This window comes from Mytilus trossulus, chromosome 1 (genome assembly GCF_036588685.1).
Source record: "Mytilus trossulus isolate FHL-02 chromosome 1, PNRI_Mtr1.1.1.hap1, whole genome shotgun sequence".
In the NCBI taxonomy this organism is placed as follows: domain Eukaryota; kingdom Metazoa; phylum Mollusca; class Bivalvia; order Mytilida; family Mytilidae; genus Mytilus; species Mytilus trossulus.
Window position 1 is genome coordinate 13,265,754 of NC_086373.1, and position 22,387 is coordinate 13,288,140.

Consider the following 22,387-nt stretch of genomic DNA (forward strand, 5'->3'; position numbering starts at 1 on the left):
GTGAAATTTTTGGGTAGTTTTGGTATTGAATGAAGAATGAAGAATTAGGGACTTATGATCACTGTAGAACCTTGGTGAAAGTTTCTTTTTGAATCAAAATTGAAAATTGAACTATTATTTAATATTAGTTTAACGAGATGCCTAATCTTATTTCTAAACTAAAGATATAAATATCATTGCATTGATTCAAGGTATATTTCATAAGAGCAAGGTTTAAATTTTATTAATTATAACAGTCAGAAATCTGTAAACCAACATTTTTTGAGAATAAAATAAAAATTCAACCTTACTTTCAACCTATCCAAATATCTATAATGCTGTTATATAAATAATGAATTTTTGAATTATATACATATGTACAACAACATTTTATGTCGACTAATTACAATGTGTGAGTGGTAAAGTTCTAACAAAATAAACAAATAAACTAATAGTATGTATAAATTGTCTAAAATAAAGTGTCCAAGAACGACACACGGATGAATATTATGTAAAACGTGTGTAAGAACAACACACCGATGAATAGCATGGAATATACATAGGATGACATATTATATCGAGGTAGTTAAAACAAAAAAACATAATTGTATTGTTTGTACAAAGCTCTTACATATATATTATATATGTATTTTAAAAAACATACCACACATATATTTCTATTGAGAAATATCTTAAGTTATATCATAAACATTGCCATTAAAACTGTGTTCATCAAATATATGTAACACTCCAGAAATGTGTCATTATCTTAAAACATGTCCATCCTGTCCAAAATATATCCATAATTTTTTTTTATATATAAAAATTTTAAGTTTTAAATGTATCAAAATCTCAATCAAATTTATAAAATACATGTGTCAGTTTTTAAAAATTTGTATTTGTAAAACAAAAATTCAGAGATCAAAGATATTGAAATAAAACTGTAGGTTTTTTTTTATTTAGAAACTATCAAAACTAAAACAAGACTATAACTTAGAGTGTTACATATATATTGTGGCACAGTTTAAAAAAATCCAGTATTTTAATGATTTCATACATTTTCAGACAAATTCAAAAAGTTGCAAAAATATCATGATACAAAAGTAAAATTCACAACTGATGCAATAGTTGAAGATAAGGAACAAATATTTAAAAAAAAAATGCTTAATATTTTCTCCTGTTTGGCATTTTAAAAATAATTTGACAGCTTGGTAAAAAAGGCCACATAAAAAACCATGCTATATCAGGATAACAACACAAATTCACAAAATCCTGCATAAAGTAGGGATAAATTAAAATAGTTCTGATATTTCACAGTAAAACATTGAAAAAAGATCTATAAAAACATCCACTTATAAAAAATAATGGCACATCAAAGTACGTCTGCTGTAAAATGGTTTTGCTAAAATAATGTAGAAACTGCTTTAAACAAAAATCATTAGAATATATTTCTTTTTAAATTTAGCTCTTCGTACATTTCATCATCCATAAAAATCTGATAACTAGGAATTATAATTATTTTTGTAGCTCAGCTAAAATTCAATTCATTAAAACATATAGTAGGTTGGCATAAATTTCATCTGCAAAATAATCTGTCTTGTAAAATACTTTTAAAATATCAAATATAGCAAGCACCTGCACATTCATAGAAACCTATCGTGTTGCACTATAGGCATTTACCATACTAACCTTCATAACATATGAAGTGAAAAGGCTTACAGTAGGCAATAAATATATGCACTTACTGCATAATACAATAAGAAATGTAAACAGTTGCATATTTAAAGAGCTTGCCATAAAATATGTATATACAAAGTCTTCAGCAGTATATTAACAAAGCAGGTCTATAGCACTATATATATCTGTACATGTATAATAAATATTAAATCTTAGCCATCTTCCTGAGATCCAACTTCTTTATTCATCATGGAGTGGTCTGGTCATTAAAATTTTACTTAGATTATCTATCCATCATATCTGAGAAGAGTTGTCTACCTTCACTTATATCTGTGCTGTGAAGAGTTGTCTACCTTCACTTATATATGAGAAGAGTTGTCTACCTTCACTACTTATGCTTTTCAACTTGTCAAGAATAATGCACTCAATTTCATTAAAAATTCTATCCGTGACCATCACTATGACTCCAGTCTGATGAGAAGTACTCCATGTTAAATAATTGCCCTTGAAGACATGTTAATGTGTGTCCACCATGTGAACTTGAACATTAGCTATTACACTGTGAACATCTGGTAAGATTGTTTGTTGAGGTATGATAGTTTGTTCAGGTATTGGTTGGTAAAAGTTTGTAAGTTTTGTTTGTGGGGGAGTTGGACTTCGACTCCTCCTATTGGATGACGGGGGAGGGGGTAATGCATGAGATTTGCTTATTGCATACGACACTGGTTTGTATCTGTCTTTACTTATAAAAGGTTCAGAACACGGTAAACTAGCATGTTCACTGTCCTCGTGTGGTGTCATGGTACTATAACCATGATCACTGTCACCCCCACCTGGAGGTCGACGATATGATGTACTCATACGATAAGGAGATACAGCTGCTGGATTCTCAAATGTCGCCAGCAGAAAATTTGTGTGACCTACAACATAAGTCATAAGTTTTCATTGACAAAATAAAATTATTAAGTAAACTTTCAAATACTGTAAATTCAGAAATTAATGCGAGGTATTTATTATTGCAAAAAATGCAACAGAGTTGTAAACGCAATAATTTAAACTCGCATTTTGAAATATTTTATATGAATAGAATGTATCAGGATTTTTGTCAAAAATCGTAAAAATTAAAATCGCATTTAAGGCTAAAATGACAAAATCGCAATAATAAATGCATGCAATAATTTCTGAATCTACAGTAGCAAGAAATAAACATGTAGTAAACTAATGAGAAAATGTAAGCTTTTGTTTTCAACTATTTTTATAAAATTTCAAACTGATGACTAATTCTTGTCTGTTATATGAAAACAGGAAATGTTTGTGTTGATATATTATCAAAATATGACTTGTTATTTACACTTTTAATATGTATAAGGTGTTACCTATTCGACAAGCGATATCAAAAATACCTTTAGTGAATAAAAGCTTTATATTTTTGTTAGAAGATATTCATTAACTTCCTGAAGAAATTATATCAACTCATTGTATTCCTCTATTTGGTGACACTTCTATCATTGACTGATCTCTATTACATATATCATTCTTTGAGTGTAAGCAACTTTAAGTTGTAGGTCTCAAAGGTCTAACAACTAGGCAAACTCTATTTATTCATTTAAAATAATAAATCTGGTGATCAGTTGTTGTCGTTTGTTGATGTGGTTTATAAGTGTTTATTGTTTCTAGTTTTTTACATAGATTATAGATTAGACCATTGGTTTTCTGGTTTGAATGGTTTTACACTAGTAATTTTAGAGCTCTTTATAGGTTGCTGTATGGTGTGAGCCAAGGCTCTGTGTTGAAGGTCATACTTTCACCTATAATGTTTTACTTTTACAAAATTGTGACTTGGATGGAGAGTTGTTTCATTGGAACTCATTCCACATCTTCTTATATCAAAATCACTGTTGTTCAACAATGGAAATCTTACCTGTCCCCGGTTCATCTATAGGATCAATATCATCTGTATCATAAAAATTAGAGGTACGATTTGTATTCTCTTGCAAAGTGGTAATATATTGATGATTTGTACGGTGAATATGATGACGATAACAATAAACCCCCATGGCTAGAACCAGGAAACATCCCATGATTCCTCCTGCGACTGGACCCACTGGTGTGGTCTTTGTATTCGTCTGTTCAGTATTCTGAGCCATTACTAGAAAATATAAAATACAATATTAAAATTTTTAAGTTTAAACTTTCAAACATTTTTTTTACAATTCCTTTAAACTTGAAGCACATTGTTATTAATTCAATATTTAATCTGTTAAATTTTCTATTTAATAAATACTGTATTGGTTGAAACATTTTTGGTTAAGAATGTCTGCATTGGAGAAATACAATTTGTAAAGTAATTTGTACTCAATTTTACATATACATGTGATTTGCATCACTGTATTGAATGTTTATTTCACTTGATGGATAAGGAAAAGGTTGAGAACTACAATAAAAGTATCAATCAATATTTCACTCATTTGTACCAAGTCTGGAATATGACATATGTTTTCAAAGGGCTTCATGTGTTTGCCCTTTTGATATTGCCATTTAATAGGACTTTGACGGGTGTGAGAAATATATTTCTTCTCACAAGTGAAAAATCTGTTCTCAGAAATTGATTGGTTGAAATTAAATTGTGACGTGTAATTTTCTTGTTTTCTTCTGAATTTTCTTATTGTGATGTCATGAAAAAAGGCGACCATGTCTGATAACGTCACATCAAAAGAACACAACTTTACTCAAATCTTTGAAAAGAAAGGATAAAAAATATTAGAGAAACAGATTCCACCACTATAACTCATGTATTACGATGTTTTTTCACTCTCAACAGTTAATTTCAATTATTTAAAAAGCTTGGCAAGCCTTGCGCTTTAAAAATAAAATTGAACTGTTGCCAGTGGAAAAAAATTGTAATACACATGTTTCAGTTGTGGAATCTATATTTCCATATTGTACTTTCCTTGCAGTTTGCTATTTTTGTTTTTACTTTTTTCATTTTAATATCCTTTCAAAACTCTTCAATATTTTTTGTTTATTATTCTATTGATAGTGCAATTTCAAACTGTTACCTCTGACTTCATCACCATATGGAGTAGGTGCTTCCTCTATCCCACCAAAACATACTCTCTGGTCAGCACAATAAGGTGTAGATATAGGATTCATGTCTTTATGGACCTGGCACCATTGACATCCCATCACACTGATACAACCCCTGTAAAACATAGAAATAAAATAAACATAACAATTTCTTTGATCTGCAATGTACATTTCACCTCGGTTTCATAATATTAACCTGATATGACTTTGATCATTGAACCATATCAATTGGACAACTTCTTAAAAACAGCAACTATCAGTAATATGCATCTGAGAATGGCTAACGTGTTGATGTTTCGTCATGGGAGCAGGACAACCCCTACCTCACCCATGTTTTCTCTCGAGTGGTCTATAAACTTACAATTTAGAAGTTCTCCCTGTACAAATATGTTTTCCACATGGTGTTTTATCCTCTGTAAGTTTGGGATCCAGTCTCAGTATTGATTCTTTCTCTGGTACCCTTTCACAACTTGGATTGCTGAAATAGTAAAATAATTATTTACATCCTATCTAATTAAGGATTATGGTTTTCTTATTTACTGCAATGCTTTTACCACCAGTAGTCTTAAAAAGTTCCTGAAATGTTCAAGTTTAATCTTCTACTTATTTTAGCAAAGAATTAAATTCAAGTTGGTGCAAAGGTTGACTTTACCTTGCAATGAGATGAGATTTTTTCCCCCCACATGTCGAAGGCCTTACTGTGACTTAGAGATGAAAAGAATTAATAAAAACTTTAATCAATGTTTGTGTGGCTTTTTTCTGTGCATGCTCTGATTTTGTTTCATGGACAGATACCCCATATCCTTTTTTTTTTTTTTTATCAATAACAGCAAGAGAGAACTTTGTATATGTTTATATAAACTTTGTTGCAGCAAACAAAGTAAAAAGGATACAACAGACTACAAGGCAAATCTGAAGAATTGTTATCACTATAATGTATAACTTATGACAATGTCAATTTTGTAATTATTTTCAAATATTTCACTGTCAGATTTGACTTTAAATCCAATGGTACTTATTTCACTGTTTTATTGATAACAATCAAGGTTATATACATTTTCTCACATAACCAGACAGAAAATTGGGAATAATGGTACTTTTTATTTTTCATCTTAGCCAGATTGAATTTAATTAAAATTAAATCTGTTAGATAGTTTTCTCCAAGATAAAAATATTTCAGTATGAAAAAAAAGTATTTTTGAATATTGAATGTTTAATTGATGTTAATTCATATATTTTGCTTTATTCATTTTTTTATCTTAATTATTTTAAAAACTTTTTGGAAATAACAACAATGAACACTTATCAGTGTTTCATTAATTGTTCATTACAAATATATTACTAATTAAAAAGATAAAATATAATTAAAACCTTTGATTACAACCTGAGAAATTGATAATTTATTAATTAGGGCAATAAGCTTGGATCACCTTCTCCAATCATAAGCTCTACCAACCAATAAAATCATTACTTATTTTTCATAATCCCAAGCTGTTAAATTCCATTATATATTGTTTTCATTGCATTAGCCAATCAGATTAGATGTTTTCACAACATTTTACCATAAAAAGCCCTTGACCACTAGGCCAGACATCAAACACTCTCATACAGTTATTTCCTAAGCAACAAAATGTCTCACTACCAGTCAATTCAGTCTTCTGTCCAAAGTTACCTGTCTTCAATACCACAGGGACTACAACTTACTCAGCATACCAGGACAACAGATACTGGTCACTTCCTTATTTTACATCTAAAGAATGATGCTGTACCAGTAGAGAGTGGCCCAGTCCAGGTCAAGCAAGAGCCAATGGAATATGCAACCAATATTAAGCAAGAACCAGCTATTAATGCAACTATCAAGATGGAACCCATGGACCAAGACATAAAACCAACCCTTCAGGTCATCAAACAAGAGAAAGTAAAGCCATCACTCATCAAATGGGAGACAACTCCAGAGAAACCAAGCACAACCCAAACAGAACTTGTCAAACCCAGTGTTTTCTCAAGACTAGGAGAAAAACAACAACATGACTATACATCAAATAACACCAGACGTCATAGATGCAGAAGACACAACAACAAGAGATCAACTGGCTTCAACAATTCGGACGATCTCCGTTCATATCTGAACCAGAAGAAACAAACCACACCTAAAGATCTCAGAGCTTTGTTACCAAGAAGACTACCTCTTATGATGGAGTCAGCTCAAGATTGTTTCCACCTCCTGACATCTGGATCCTATTATAGATAGACGTTTGATATACAACATTATTGTTTTATATCACACTATTATATACAAGTTTGTACCACTAAGTGCTATATCTGTCTTTTAGCTATGTTTGTTTTTTGTATTTATTTGATTGATTTGTAATTGTCATGAGTGCTAAATATTGTTTACAAATAAATATAGTTATAACATAATTCAAATTTTATTTTTATTCCTTGGATATACAAAGCGGAGATACAACTTAAGAAATTGATACCTGAATAAACTATTATCAAAATGACAAACCAGCAGAATACATTATATTTTCCACTTACAAGTTTTCTTCCTCCAGTAGTCCCCCTGTACAGAAATCTACATCTAATTGACATTCACAAGGACATTCACATACTGTCTGCTCCATCTGTTTACAATTCAAACATAATCTGTCAGACTGAAAAATAAAAACTTCAATTAGTTAAATGATTATAGGGCTAAAGTTGTCATATCTAATATACAATCTCTTACAGTCAGAAATACACACCTTTGTGACTTGAATGGATTTCCAAAGATGACTTAAGATATTTTTCACCAAGATATTCCTAATGACAGAAATCACTTTAACAATCAAATGATTACATTAATTTCTAGCTGAGGTTTTTTGTTCACATAGGTTATTTCTGGCAATCAACTACTGTTATTTGTTGATAACCAATTTCCGTGTTTTTCAATGGTATGCAATACAGATTTCCTATCAGGTTAACACAACAGAATCACATATCCATGTAAAAACAAGTGGTACACAAAAACTTCACATGAAAATAAATGAATCCACAGGAAAACTCTTGATATCAACATATCAAACCAACTTATAAATAAGTGTACAAAAGTTTGACCAATAAGATGTAGATCATATATCTAACTTACCATGCTACATGGACAAAAGGCAGTTGCTGTGTCACATGTGTGATTTACTATTCCTAGGAAGGCATTGGTTCCTCGAATATGTACAATCTGAAATAGTCAATGGTAATATCAATCTAGGTATATATACTATAATACTATAAATGTGTTATAACAAAGAGACAAAAGTATATATGACCAACTCTGCAAGAGCTTCATTTTGCACTTTCAGTCTCAAAATGAAGCTGTTAATAAACAATTATGTAGTCAACAAGATTAACTACTCCACAAACTAATTCTAAACTATTATTGCTTTCACTCACAGATTATGTTTCTGTCTGTATAAATATTGTCTGATATTCTTTCTTACATTTTAATATCAATTTCCTATGTTATTGCTTAGCTACGATGAAATAGAATGTTATATTACTAAGAGATAAATTACTAACCTGGTATCTTGAACATTTTTCTCCATGGACCAAATTTGTAAGAACTCCATCTAAACTGGTGTTGAACTAAAATGTAAAAAGCCATATTACTATTATATCATGACTATACAAATTTGTTCTTGCAAAATTTTGCTTGTTATAGATTGAAATATAGTCCATGTATGTTTGGTTGGAATTATGTCTCATTGATATATACAACACTTAGTCCACCAGTACAAAAAAATCATCCAGCACCAGCATCCTAAAACAAACTTTTTTAACAGATTTAATTCAATCAAGCTGCCTTTGGTTTTCACCTATAACCCAATAAGTCTAATAAATATAACTTACATTATAATATCTCTGAATAGTTCTGTCATTGAATCTATTACATCTTTTCTTGTGTACAAAATATCTGTGGTTCAAGATGTCATTAGCCACCAGTGGTTCCTGTAATGTTAGAATAAAATTATGTTCACATTGATATAAGGAATTACACCAAGAGACAGTTATCAATTCATTTCATTCTTATAAAATTTGTTGCTCATGACTGTTTCAATTATAGATTGATTATTCTTTATTATATCAGTCATTATCATTGAAACTTCTTTATCTTTATTTATACTTCATTGAAACTGATTTTTAAAATTGTTTATTTTAAGTAATTTGAGCCTTAGTTTGTTTCTTTAAATAGCAATAGATTACCTGATGAGTGATATGCTGTTTTTCTACAGGTCCTTTACCATTTGGTTCTATCAAAGCAGGATGTGCCACAAGATAACCTCTGTCGTCCATGATAAAACATCTACAAAAATATTAAATAAATAAAATATCTTATCGAGACCATCATTTATACATTGATTCTTTAATTCAAGAGTATGTTAAATTACTTGCAAAGGATAACCGCCTATATTTAAAACTTATGTTTAATACTTTTAACAATACACTTCCAGTACACTTCAAAAATCTGCCTTTAACATGTTTAACATACAAAAATAATGTTTTTTGGGGGTTGAATCTTAATTTCACATGTCATATATCTTCAGAATACCGTATATCAGGTTATTTTCACACTATCTAATTTGAACTCGAAGCATTTTTGCATGAAACCAAATCTATGTGAACATATCAATGGCCATAAAAATGCATTGTTCAAGGCTGTGAAACAGCTAAAACTAACATAGCAAAGATTGCACTGCCCCTTCAAAGACTCAAATTACAGAAACAGGACTGACATACATTAATTGCATGTTATACTAACCTGACAGTCTTATGGCTACAAATATAGATATGATCTTGTAACATTTTGTAGAAATATCCTAGAGTCAGGTCCATACCCATCACAGCTACCACTTTATTGGCTGAACTGTGCATGGCATCATCTCTAGAATAAATATAGGATACAATTAATAAATGTAACACCCTTTTACATAACAAGCCAGATTTCCTGTTTGAGAGAATTTTTTTATACTATAATACCTTATAACAAAACAAAATTCTTATTTCAAGATTTGTTTATTCTTAAAATACAAAGTATCTTTCTCGCAAAGCTTAAGCATGCGTTTATAAGGGTAATCCATTTATATTTCAATTGTTCAACACGTCTTGGTTTTACAGAAATAAACATTTCATTATAAACATGATTAATGTGTGTGTATAACAAATTATAACATTTATCTTTTACATATCCCATAAATACAACATAACAATATCTTACTTTCCCTCATAGATGGTATGACTGATAGTTGTTATATAACCAGCTCCACCCATGTCTAAATATGGTGCTGTCAGAGTTACCTTCCCTGGAAACTCAAAAGCTCTTGTATACCTAAAATATAATGGAAGGTAACATGAGATTTTCAAATAGGTGTCACTAATTACATAATGCAATATTTGCTTCTGTACTAAGGGTTTAGAACATATGTTTGAAAAATTCTCTTCTTTTAAGTAGTATTGCAATTCCATACGTTTGAAGGTTTGAAAGTTTGATTTTCTTTAAATATTAGAATTTGTGGCTTTACTTTTATATTTCCATAGAATGTATTGTGAATCTTAAACAATAATCCAACAAGAATGTGTCCCCAGTACACGGATGTCCCATCCACACTATCATTTTTTTTTAATGTTCAGTGGACCGTTAAAATGGGGGAAAACCTCTAATTTGGCATTCGACCAAAAACTTTAACCTGAAGCAGGACAGATGAACGGACGGATAAACGAACGGACACACAGACCAGAAAACATCATGCCCATAAATGGGGCATAAAAACATATTAAACTATAAAAAAAATGATATTAATGAATATCAGAACAAAAGTAATTTCCTAAGATTCATTTTAATAAATTAAAGTTTGTAAATTCAGAAATTATTGCGTGCATTTATTATTGCGATTTTGTCATTTTACACTTGAATGCGATATTAATTTTTACGATTTTGAGAAAAGTCATGCTTAAGTCAATTAAAATATTACAAAATGCGAGTTTTAATTATTGCGTTTACAACTCAGTTGCATTATTCGCAATAATAAAAACCTCGCAATAATTTCTGAATTTACAGTAGTATGAATAAATATAAATATAGATTTCTGCAACAAAAGAACAAATAATAATGAAAACTTACCATGTTCTTTTTGAAGGATCAAAAGTTTTGTCTAGTAATGTCCCAGGGTACATTCTAAATACACCATTTGTTGTTGCTATATACCTATAAATAGAAATTTAGAAGAGGTTAGTTCAAGATCAGTTTTAGAATTATAGTCGACAATCATAATAATTTCTTCACAATAAATAATTCATCATTGAAAAGCTAAATTTTATAAGGCTCAAAAGACTAAGATGTGTTTAATTGTCTGCATAGGTCTTATTTTGGTAAAAAAAAATGAGCATATCAAATTTTTCTATCAACACCAGATATCTTACTGATATTTGTAGCATACATGTCAAAAGAAGCTATTTTTGTCATTCTTTGTAGACTACAAAATCACCAATATTTTGATATATAAATCATGTGATTTCAATTTTGTACACATATATTGGTTGTATCTATACATATAAGTTACCTCAAATTGTAATACTTCAATTGAAAGGCTAAATAAGACCCATTGCACAACTCCTTATTTACTACCAACATTAAATGGGCTATATTCCAGGGAAACTGTATGGGAGGGTTGGACATCACACAATATTTTGTTGTTGGTATTTGGGAGTTTAAAGTGACTGTTACAAATGAAAACCCAATTCATGGAGGGGGTATTAGAAAAGGTGTTGTTCTACACCCAAATTTTTTTTCTGGAATAGCCCTAATACATTTGTAGCTATAAATCAGTAATATAGCTTCAACAAGGAAAACATGTATCTATAACGCTAAATTTACAAAACTTCACCAAAAGAGTTAATACTGACCTCCTCACTATACTGTCTCTGTGAGCACTTGTGTTGTATCTTAACTTCCAGTCATTTGTAATTCTACCAGTAGCTAAGGCATCATCCCTCACACCATCCTGTCAACAAATAGGTCAATAAGTAAACCCAAATATATTCAACCAAACATAGGCATTTCCAATAAAAGAGCTTTTGAAATTTTCATGAAAGACTGTGTGAAATTTAAATGGGTAAAACAAGGTACAGTATCATCTAACGATAAATACTCTTTGAAAATTCAAATTTCTGGATAAATCAAAGTTGGTCAATCATTGTAAAAAACATAACTAGAAACAGCAATATCTTTTAAAAAAATGCATCCAAAAATCACTCATGAAAAATTTGTAAGGGTTCCGCGGAACCCAGTGTCTCGCCTACTTTTGCTGTAAATTGCAGGCTCAACAAAAATGAGGTAAAAAATCAATAAAAATATTCCTCTTGATACTATTTTATGATTGTAAGAAGCTTCTGTCCAAGTTTGGTAAAAATTAAAAATAGTTGATGAATCTAATAAATGTTTTGAAAACTTTAACTGCAGACTGTATGTAATGTTAACTGGAAGAAAGTCTAAGTCCATTTAAAAGTAAAATACGGAAAAAATGGATTTATTTTTTTACAAAATTTACTTCTGGATACTATCTTATGATCATAAATAAGCTTCTGTCCAAGTTTGGTACAAACCCAGGATAGTTTAACAAAGTTATTAAAATTTTAAAAACTTTAACCACAGAGTGAATGTAATGTTTCCCCGCAGAAAAACTAAGTCCATTTATAAGTAAAATACAGAAAAAATGGAATTTTATTTTTACAAAATTTACTTCTGGATACTATCTTATGATCATAAAAAAGCTTCTGTCCAAGTTTGGTAGAAATCCAGTATAGTTTAAGAAAGTTATTAAAATTTCAAAAACTTTAACCACAGAGTGAATATTTGTGGACGCCGCCGCCGCCGACAACGACGGAATGTAGGATCGCTTAGTCTCGCTTTTTCGACTAAAGTCGAAGGCTCGACAAAAATTCAATTAAATCAAGCAAATAATTGAATTCTTTCTTGCAATATTTTTTTTTTTATAATAGACACTGACTTTATGACTTTACACATAACATTGATTTGTGAATTTGTTATCATACCTTAATTCCTGGATTGGTTAGTTCTACGTAAGGTTCTTTCAGGTAAGCAGTGTAACTTCTGACCATTTTCTTGTCCTCGCGTAAACTCATGTGATCATATGGTTCATTAAAACATTTTGGCGACAAAAATATTGTGCTTGTATCTGCAAAGTTAAATTACAACATACATTATTCTAGAGACATCCATAACACTGTTTAACATTTCCTGGTTAATATTTAGATGTTTAATGTTAAAATACAAATGTTCGTTTCCTTTGAAATACATTTAAAGTGTTCAAAACAATATATTTTGATGATTCTAATTATCTGAATAATTCTAATCACTGTTCTGACAGCTTATTAAAGATTCAAAGTCATTCAGAAGAAATCTATACTTTTATCATTTGTCTTGTATACACTAAAGAAAAAAAAAACTTTTCTGTCTAATAATCTGTGTTGGACAGTTCTTCATAAAATTGTGTTTTATTTTTTACAAAGGTACAATAACACTTATTTTAATTTAAAACTGATACATTGGCCAGTATTTGTTTCAAAGCATTATCCCTGCATACTTTAGATGTAACCTAAACATCACTGGAACCTAAATTTAGTTAGTCAATAATAAGTCAAGACGGCATACCTTCTGTGGCCAACTGTTTAAGATGTAAACACATGGTACTGGCTGGTAGAAGATCTAGTCGATGATACAACATATTAACATCACTAGCACTGTAACCTATAAAACAAACATTCAATGTACCTCTAATGAAAAGCTGACTCTAATGCTTATGTCTACTGATATATGTTGGTTAACTGGTTCTTCTCTATCACAATTTTTCATTAATCAATTTTTAAACATGAACAAAGTTTTAATTAATATCAAACACTATTATTCACAGACATTCTTCTGAATTCTACGAATATTCTTGTAACATGCAACAAATATTAGTATTTGCAAACTTATTCAACTGTAAATTATTGGGATTTATGCTCATGCGAGTAATAAATCCAAATTAATATTCAATGTTTCTCAGACATTCTTCAAACATTTTTGGTTGAGGTACGACCAAACAGCAATGAACTTAATAGGTCACATAGTTTCTTTCAGTTATGTAATAATTTTTTTTATCTCACCATTGAATCCTGGACCAACAAGTGGTAAGTATGACAAGGATTTAAGAAAATGCTGTTACATGGGGGCCAAATTTTTTAAAAGATTAATCCTAAACCATCAAATATATATACTAAACTGTTTTTAAAACTTACTTGTAATTTTCTCCAAAACTTTTGCATCTTCTATTTGAGAGAAAGTTTTAATGGCTACAATAAATGGTGTATTATCTACTCTTTTCCATATATATGTGGCATAATAATTAGCATCATTCTCAGATCTGTTGGTCTTCACATCGTTTCTCAAGATCAATGTTCTCTCACCAGATTCCATACTGAAACAGAATTCATTTAAGTTATTATGCATTTGTAATTTCAATGTTTTATGTTATTTTTTATTTCATTAGTTTTATGGCAACCATGATGTTACCAAAGTACAAATTCCTACACATGCAAAATAGTGTACTTTAAGTTTTCACAAATATAATATCATTATTTTTTGTGCATTTTTTAGAAAGTAATAAAGTTTCTGGCTTTCACTCATAATCTTAACATAGTCCTTTACACATCAATGAATATCTTCCAAATAACCCTTATTTCTATACCTTTAAATTATATAAACTTTAACTGAAAACGTTTCCTTAAAAATATTATACAAATAAATAAAAGTTTTAAAATGATATTAATTTCAAAGTTTTAATTTGTTTTTGGTTCGATGAAATTAAAATATCTACTAACTTGATCATGTCACTCCTTATTCTGGCAAATCCTTCATTGTTCTCAAAATGCCAAATGTCTGTATGCATTGGTTGTACATCTGTTTTAACTGGACGTGTAAAAGATGGGTGCATAACGGTATAACCTGCAACAAGAATAATAAAAAAGTAGAAATAAAGTTGACTTTTTTTTAAAATAATGATGGTCTGTGGTTCTATTGATGTATTACACACATCTCTTTCTATAAATACATTATAATAACTAGAGGCTCCAAAGAGCCTGTGTCGCTCACCTTGGTCTATGTGAATATTAAGCAAAGGACACAGATGGATTTATGACAAAATTGTGTTTAGGTGATTGTGATGTGTTTGTACATCTTACTTTACTGAACATTCTTGGTGCTGACAATTATCTCTATCTATAATGAACTTGTCCGTGTAGTTTCAATGGAAAATGTTAGTAAAATTTACAAATTTTATGAAAATTGTTAAAAATTGATTATAAAGGACAATAACTTCTAAGTAGGTCAATTGACCATTTTGGTCATTTTGACTTATTTTTGAGTCTTAAATTGCTGTACATTATTGCTGTTTACAGTTTATCTCTATCTATAATAATATTCAAGATAACCCAAAACAGCAAAATTTCCTTAAAATTACCAATTTAAGGGCAGCAACCTAACAACGAGTTGTCAAATTCATCTAAAAATTTCAGGGCAGATAGATCTTGACCCGATAAACAATTTTATCCCCTGTCAGATTTGCTCTAAATGCTTTGGTTTATGAGTTATAAGTCAAAAACTGCATTTTACCCCTATGTTCTATTTTTAGCAGTGGCGGCCATCTTGGTTTGTATGCCGGGTCACCAGACACAATTTTTTAACTAGATACCCCAATGATGATAGTGGCTAAGTTTGATTTTATTTGGCCCAGTAGTGTCAGAGGAGAAGATTTTTGTAAAAGTTTACGGACGCTGGACGACGACGGACGCCAAGTGATGAGAAAAGCTCACTTGGCCCTTTGGGCCAGGTGAGCTAATAATATCTTCAATATCTAATTATCTGCAGTACTTAGATCTTAGATATCTCTGTTATGTTTTATCATAAACTGCTGTTTGAAACGCCCATCATTTTGGGGAAAGCATCAATTCAATTTTCGTAATAAGAAAAAGATTGTGAAATTTCAACAGCCAATCAATCAAGCAGTCCATTATTTTATTTTATGCAACAGTTACTCTACAGCTTTGCCATACCTTCTGATGTAATGACAAATGCATAAGATCCATCCATTTCATCATAGTATGTAATATAAATACCTTCTGATTTAATGACAAATGCATAAGATCCATCCATTTCATCATAGTATGTAATATAAATACCTTTAGATGTAATGACAAATGCATAAGACCCATCCATTTCATCATAGTATGTAATATAAATACCTTCTGATGTAATGACAAATGCATAAGACCCATCCATTTCATCATAGTATGTAATATAAATACCTTCTGATATAATGACAAATGCATAAGACCCATCCATTTCATCATAGTATGTAATATAAATACCTTCTGATGTAATGACAAATGCATAAGACCCATCCATTTCATCATAGTATGTAATATAAATACCTTCTGATGTAATGACAAATGCATAAGACCCATCCATTTCATCATAGTATGTAATATAAATATCTTCTGATGTAATGACAAATGCATAAGACCCATCCATTTCTTCATAGTATGTAATATAAATACCTTCTGATGTAATGACAAATGCATAAGACCCATCCATTTCATCATAGTATGTAATATAAATACCTTCTGATGTAATGACAAATGCATAAGACCCATCCATTTCATCATAGTATGTAATATCCTGGACAATATCCTCCATATGTAGATCTACTCCCATAATTCCTATCACCTTGTTGTTATGGAAACAGGTCTGACTAATAGTAATTGTCAATGCTGTAAAAATACAAAAACAATCCTATTCAAAAGTGCTTTTTAAAATTAATGAAATATGGTTTGTATTAAGGTAATATATGGTGAGAGAAAACTGTAGGATGTTTTTGCTTCTTCAAGATAATTAGATTTCTATATAGGCTTTAATAATTGAAAAAAATGCTTTCTTTATTAAAAAAAAACCCTCTTAATGGGAACTTGCTGATGGTGAATCTTAGATAATCTCTGTTAAACTAATATTCTACCTGGTTAGACACTTTAAGGCGAGCAACTAAAAAAACAAATTGGTCAAAGACTGTGTTGGAGATTTATGCAAATAAATTAAAAAGCTATATATATCTGATCAACTTATTCTACATGGGTAATTTTTTCTATAAGGAGTTTATCTTCAAATAAAAATAAATATAACTGCCATAGACTGGAAAAATAGAGTGCTTACCTTTATCAGCTTTGTCTATATAAGGTAGTGAGAAGACAGGTTGTTCTGAAGCTGATTGGTTGAATGGTAAATAGAACTTTCCTACAGACATACTCAGATCTTTGGTGGTATTTATAGCCATCATTGTACCAGGCTGAAATAATATAGAGTACACTTCCAATAACAAGAATTTTGTGAAAACTTAAAGAACATTTTAACCTGATAGCAAAAAACATATTTTTTACTTCTTCAAAGTTTCATAAATATTTAAGAATTATGTAAACAATATGTTGAATTGGAAAATGCTAAATCCATTAAAACATGTTCAAAAGAAGCCTGTTGTAGTTCAGAGAAAATTTAACCTTTTTTATCATACATGGTAATTATAAGTAAAAATTTGTAAGGGTTCCGCGGAACCCAGTGTCTCGCCTATTTTTACTGTTGATCGCAGGCTAAAAAAAAATGAGGCAAAAAATCAATGAAAATATTCCTCTTGATACTATCTTATGATTGTAAGAAGCTTCTGTCCAAGTTTGGTAAAAATCTAGGATATTTAATGAATCTGATAAATGTTTTGAAATCTATAACTGCAGACTGTACATACTGTTAACTGGAAGAAATTCTAAGTCCATTTATAAGTAAAATACGAAAAAAATGGAATTTTATTTTTACAAAATTTACTTCTGGATACTATCTTATGATCATAAACAAGCTTCTGTCCAAGTTTGGTACAAACCCAGGATAGTTTAAGAAAGTTATCAAAATTCTAAAAACTTTCACCACAGAGTGAATGCAATTGCCCACGCAAAAAAAAAACTAAGTCCATTTATAAGTAAAATATGGGAAAAATAGAATTTTATTTTTACAAAATTTACTTCTGGATACTATTTTATGATCATAAACAATCTTCTGTCCATGTTTGGTACAAACCAAGGATAGTTTAAGAAAGTTATTAAAATTCTAAAAACTTTAACCACAGAGTGAATGTAATGTTTCCCTGCAGAAAAAACTAAGTCCATTTATAAGTAAAATACAAAAAAAATGGAATTTTATTTTTACAAAATTTACTTCTGGATACTATCTTATGATCATAAACAAGCTTCTGTACAAGTTTGGTAGAAATCCAGTATAGTTTAAGAAAGTTTTTAAAATTCTAAAAACTTTAACCACAGAGTGAATGTAATGTTTCCCCGCAGAAAAAACTAAGTCCATTTATAAGTAAAATACTAAAAAAATGGAATTTTATTTTTACAAAATTTACTTCTGGATACTATCTTATGATCATAAACAAGCTTCTGTCCAAGTTTGGTAGAAATCCAGTATAGTTAAGAAAGTTATTTAATTTCAAAAACTTTAACCATAGAGTGAATATTTGTTATCGCCTCCGCCGCCGACGGAATGTAGGATCGCTTAGTCCTGCTTTTTCGACTGAAGTCGAAGGCTCGACAAAAATATATAATTTGAAAATTTAAATAATTTATGTTTACATTATGGTAATTGATAATAAGGTCAACAGTTAGTTGATTAGCAATGAGTTTGAAATCTCTTCATACAGTATAGAATGCTTCACAGAAAGATTGTTGCCAAATTGGAGAAAGCTTTCATTTGTTTTCAAAAGAAAAATATGACAAACACAGGATGGACTGATAGGGGTAAAACACTTCTCCCCTCCTTTCAAGCAGGGGAATAAAAGCTACGGTACAATAAATGAGCATTCTACTTACAACAATTGGTTCAGAACTTCTTTGTTGTACATTATACTGAGCAAAGTTTTGTTTGGCAACATTCTGTAGAAAACTCTTCTCCCATGTAACTGGTTTACCATCTGTAATGGACAAAAAAACATATTGTGATTTCATTTTTAAGGCAAAAATCTATTAGCATCTTAATGAAAACAGACAGATGACATTCTCTGAATAACAATTACAGATATGGTGAAAGGCTTTTTTAAAGACTTCTTCATTATTTTTTTTTAACTTTATAACCTTATAAGGTTGCAGTCTCATTGATGTTTGCCTCACATTGCCATTTATTAAGGTGGTACCCAACACTTCCACTAAAATTAATTTGACTTGTTTAATTTTCATAAAATTTTAACAAAGGATTTACTTTGACCTGTTTGACAAAAATATAAAAATTTCAAAAAAAATGAACCAACCATTTTATCAGAAAAATCACACTGGTTATATAGCAGTTTGACAGACACTAATTTTAATCATTGAGAATCTTAATTTTCCCTTAAAAACACAACGTTATTAAAACGTTTAGTTGATTTTACAGAGTTGTCTCCCTGTAGTGTTAGGTACCACCTTAAATTGAAATAAATCAGCTTTACCTCTAGAAGAACAATCTGATTTCTATGACAGTTACCAAATGTTTTCGTTATTGCCAAAAATATCTTATGTAAATGTAAAACATGTGTAAATGAGTTTTTAAGTAAGCAGTTAACTGTTCAACACAAAAATGTCATTATTAGTATTGACTTTTGACTTCTTAGTACATTATAAATATTGTAAGATTGCACAACTCATAAGTACTACATGTTAATGTTTACCATCAATGACAGCATATGTGTTGATAATCACTCGGTTTTTAAGTCTCCCATTCAGTTCTGCGATTGTTTCTAGCACTATACTGGGCTCATTGATAGATGACAGTAATCCTCTACTTATATACACTACCATAGCATAATCTGTAAAGTTAAAAATAAAATGAGATAAATTGGTAAACAAATACTGAAAATGAAAGAACAAATTTATGTCTGTTTCAGATATACCAATAAACTTAAAGTCATCTAAATATATTAACCTTCCAAAAAAATGTTTGCCAAACAAGAGTCTTTATAGGAATAATTCAATTAAAATATTTTCCAAAGAATGCCTTTTTAAATGGTTTTAGTACACACAAAGAAAATTCTAGAAATTCTACACATAGTATATAGTAGACATGTAAGCTTCTCCTGGGATTTTGAACACAGGTATCTTTTCCATGTGTAAAATTAAAGACTTTTGTGCATTAAAAGTGTTCACATGCATGAGGATTTGCAAAAAATAACAAATGATTTTTTAATATACAGAACTGAACATATTTTATTTGTATCAGTCCTTATCTTGATTTTTGTGCACATACTATGCAGATACACATTTTGTTTAAGGACCTACCCATATTGACAAGTGGACTTTTGTGCATAGTTTTCTGTACAATGTCTAAGGCTGTCTTAAATCCTAGAGTATGGTTGGTTGCAGCTGTAAAGGAAAATATATACAATCACTTTAATTCTACAGTACAGTGAAAGACAAATATCAAGTTCAATGAAAAGTTAAATTGGATTTATTACATTGGTTGCAATAAATTACATTGATTTCCCAGTTAAATAAAAACCGATAATTTCACATGTGAAATTAACGTGGTTATTTCACTCTCTGACGTCAAACAACAATAGGCGTTGTCAAGACATCGATAACATCGGATCAAAACAAATTATGAATGCGTAGGAAAAACTGACATTTTCTACATTAATTTCATAAAAAAAAAAGTCATTAGCCAATGTAATAAAAAGTATAACAAATCGCCGTATTTGAATATAAAAAATAAGACAACTTGTGACCGAACGCCGCTATGGATTAAACTTGTGCTGCACACTCGTTTAATCCATGCGTCGTTCAGTCACGCAATGTCTTATTTTTGATATTCAAAAACGGCAATTAGTTATACTATAAATAATATAAATATGGCATATACACTGAAACATAACTCTCGAATATACATTTCACAGTTAAAATTCCAAGAGAAAGACAAAAATGTTTATAAAATCTGGATTTTAAAATTCTTTAATATTCATTTTTCAAAGGAATATCAAATATATTTAAGGCTTTTGTTCTGATAAATTTAACATGTGAAAGAACACTGCATCCTTACCATTTTCTTTCTCAAGTTTATCAATGAAGTTACTGAAATGTAGATTTGCTTCATATGTAACTGGAACCATCTTGTTATGGAGACAGGAGTCAGTATCAGGTTCTCGTGGAAAGGATACTTTTGATGCAAGACCAATCACAGCGACCTATATTATAAAATTCAAATCATGGTAACATTTCACACTTGAGCAGGGTTTTTTCCTTTTATTTTTACTTCTTTGAGTTTTTGATTGAAAGTCAATTTTAGATCATAACTTTTACTATTGTAACAAATATGAATGTGTAATTCTTTTTCCCTTTAGTAGTTCAATTTTATTCCTTGGTTCTTGACAAATGTGTTTAATTTTCTCTTTACAAATAAATCTAAGATTGTAGAATTAACCGTGAAATAGATATATATATATATATATGTAATTGATACTTTAAAAACATTTCCATTAATAGGGGTACTAACTCTGATTTCCAACAATAGGAAAATAACTCCTGAAACCTACCCTGTCTTTTTCAGACAATGATGACAGTATATGTTTGGCTATTCCTTTAGCTATTCGTAGTTGGTTAGGACTCAGTGAGTTACCATGGTCCATAACTATAACTAAATGCTTTGACTGTGGTTGTACTGTAGAAACATACACATTTCTGAAATCATAAATAAGTCATTCAGTAATAAACCATATTTTTATCTTTAATATGAAGCTATACTTGAAATGAAAGGGTAATTATGAAAAAAACTGTAAATGCATCAATTGACAAAAATTAATTTCTTTGATCTTCTTGCACATCTCATGCATTATAATGATGTTTTACTTATATAATGACACACACTGCACCATTGACTATAAGTTCAAGCTGTTTTATGTGGGACCATACTAACAAAAATATATATATATATGTGTATTTTTGGGCTAATGGTTCTTTTTATGGGTTAATTATAACAAATTTACATAAGCTGGGAGTTTAAAACGTTTTTTTCTCACAAAAAGTACAACTGCACTGAGTGATCATAGCTGTTCAGTTCTCGGAAATTCGTTAACTAAAAATAGGAGCCATTTGGTGGATTATGGTATACAATTTATTACTTTTTTATGCATAAGAAGTGTAACATCATCCAAAGTAAAAATCCTTCATGACTTTAAGAGAGATGCCAAAGGTACTGATAAACCTTAGTAATCAACCTATTTCAAAGAAATATTGATGTCTGATGCAGTTCCTGTGCTATATAGCAAAGTAAGGAAATCTTTTGAAGTCTACATACAAATTTGAGATAAACACAGAGTTTCTTTAACATGTCATTAGATATAAAGAAAATATGCCTTTTATCATGTATATAAAAACATTTATGAAGAGCAAATCATTTGATGTCAACTTGAAGAGGACTACAAAGAAGAATCAAGATTTTATGTGGTATAGACAGAGTAAGATTACATCAGCTGCTGCAACCTGTTAGTGTACT

General features: G+C 30.0%; 1 protein-coding gene across 1 annotated transcript in view; it reads right to left on the reverse strand.

Moving 5' to 3' along the window:
* LOC134715605 (VWFA and cache domain-containing protein 1-like) overlaps positions 1-22,387 on the reverse strand; it is a 157,500-nt gene that overhangs the window by 121,089 nt on the left and 14,024 nt on the right. The window contains exons 6-29 of the mRNA XM_063577896.1: positions 21,429-21,573; positions 20,936-21,080; positions 20,179-20,262; positions 19,572-19,709; positions 18,742-18,842; positions 17,039-17,171; positions 16,453-16,602; positions 14,656-14,779; positions 14,074-14,252; positions 13,448-13,543; positions 12,829-12,971; positions 11,680-11,777; positions 10,898-10,981; positions 9,995-10,105; positions 9,539-9,661; positions 8,983-9,082; positions 8,629-8,727; positions 8,299-8,364; positions 7,874-7,960; positions 7,285-7,400; positions 5,105-5,221; positions 4,716-4,858; positions 3,578-3,805; positions 2,168-2,576 (exon numbers count right to left, since the gene is read on the reverse strand). Coding sequence (XP_063433966.1) covers positions 2,173-2,576; positions 3,578-3,805; positions 4,716-4,858; positions 5,105-5,221; positions 7,285-7,400; positions 7,874-7,960; positions 8,299-8,364; positions 8,629-8,727; positions 8,983-9,082; positions 9,539-9,661; positions 9,995-10,105; positions 10,898-10,981; positions 11,680-11,777; positions 12,829-12,971; positions 13,448-13,543; positions 14,074-14,252; positions 14,656-14,779; positions 16,453-16,602; positions 17,039-17,171; positions 18,742-18,842; positions 19,572-19,709; positions 20,179-20,262; positions 20,936-21,080; positions 21,429-21,573 — 3,214 coding nt within the window. The 3' untranslated portion in view covers positions 2,168-2,172. The remainder of the gene's footprint in view (positions 1-2,167; positions 2,577-3,577; positions 3,806-4,715; positions 4,859-5,104; positions 5,222-7,284; positions 7,401-7,873; positions 7,961-8,298; positions 8,365-8,628; positions 8,728-8,982; positions 9,083-9,538; positions 9,662-9,994; positions 10,106-10,897; positions 10,982-11,679; positions 11,778-12,828; positions 12,972-13,447; positions 13,544-14,073; positions 14,253-14,655; positions 14,780-16,452; positions 16,603-17,038; positions 17,172-18,741; positions 18,843-19,571; positions 19,710-20,178; positions 20,263-20,935; positions 21,081-21,428; positions 21,574-22,387) is intronic.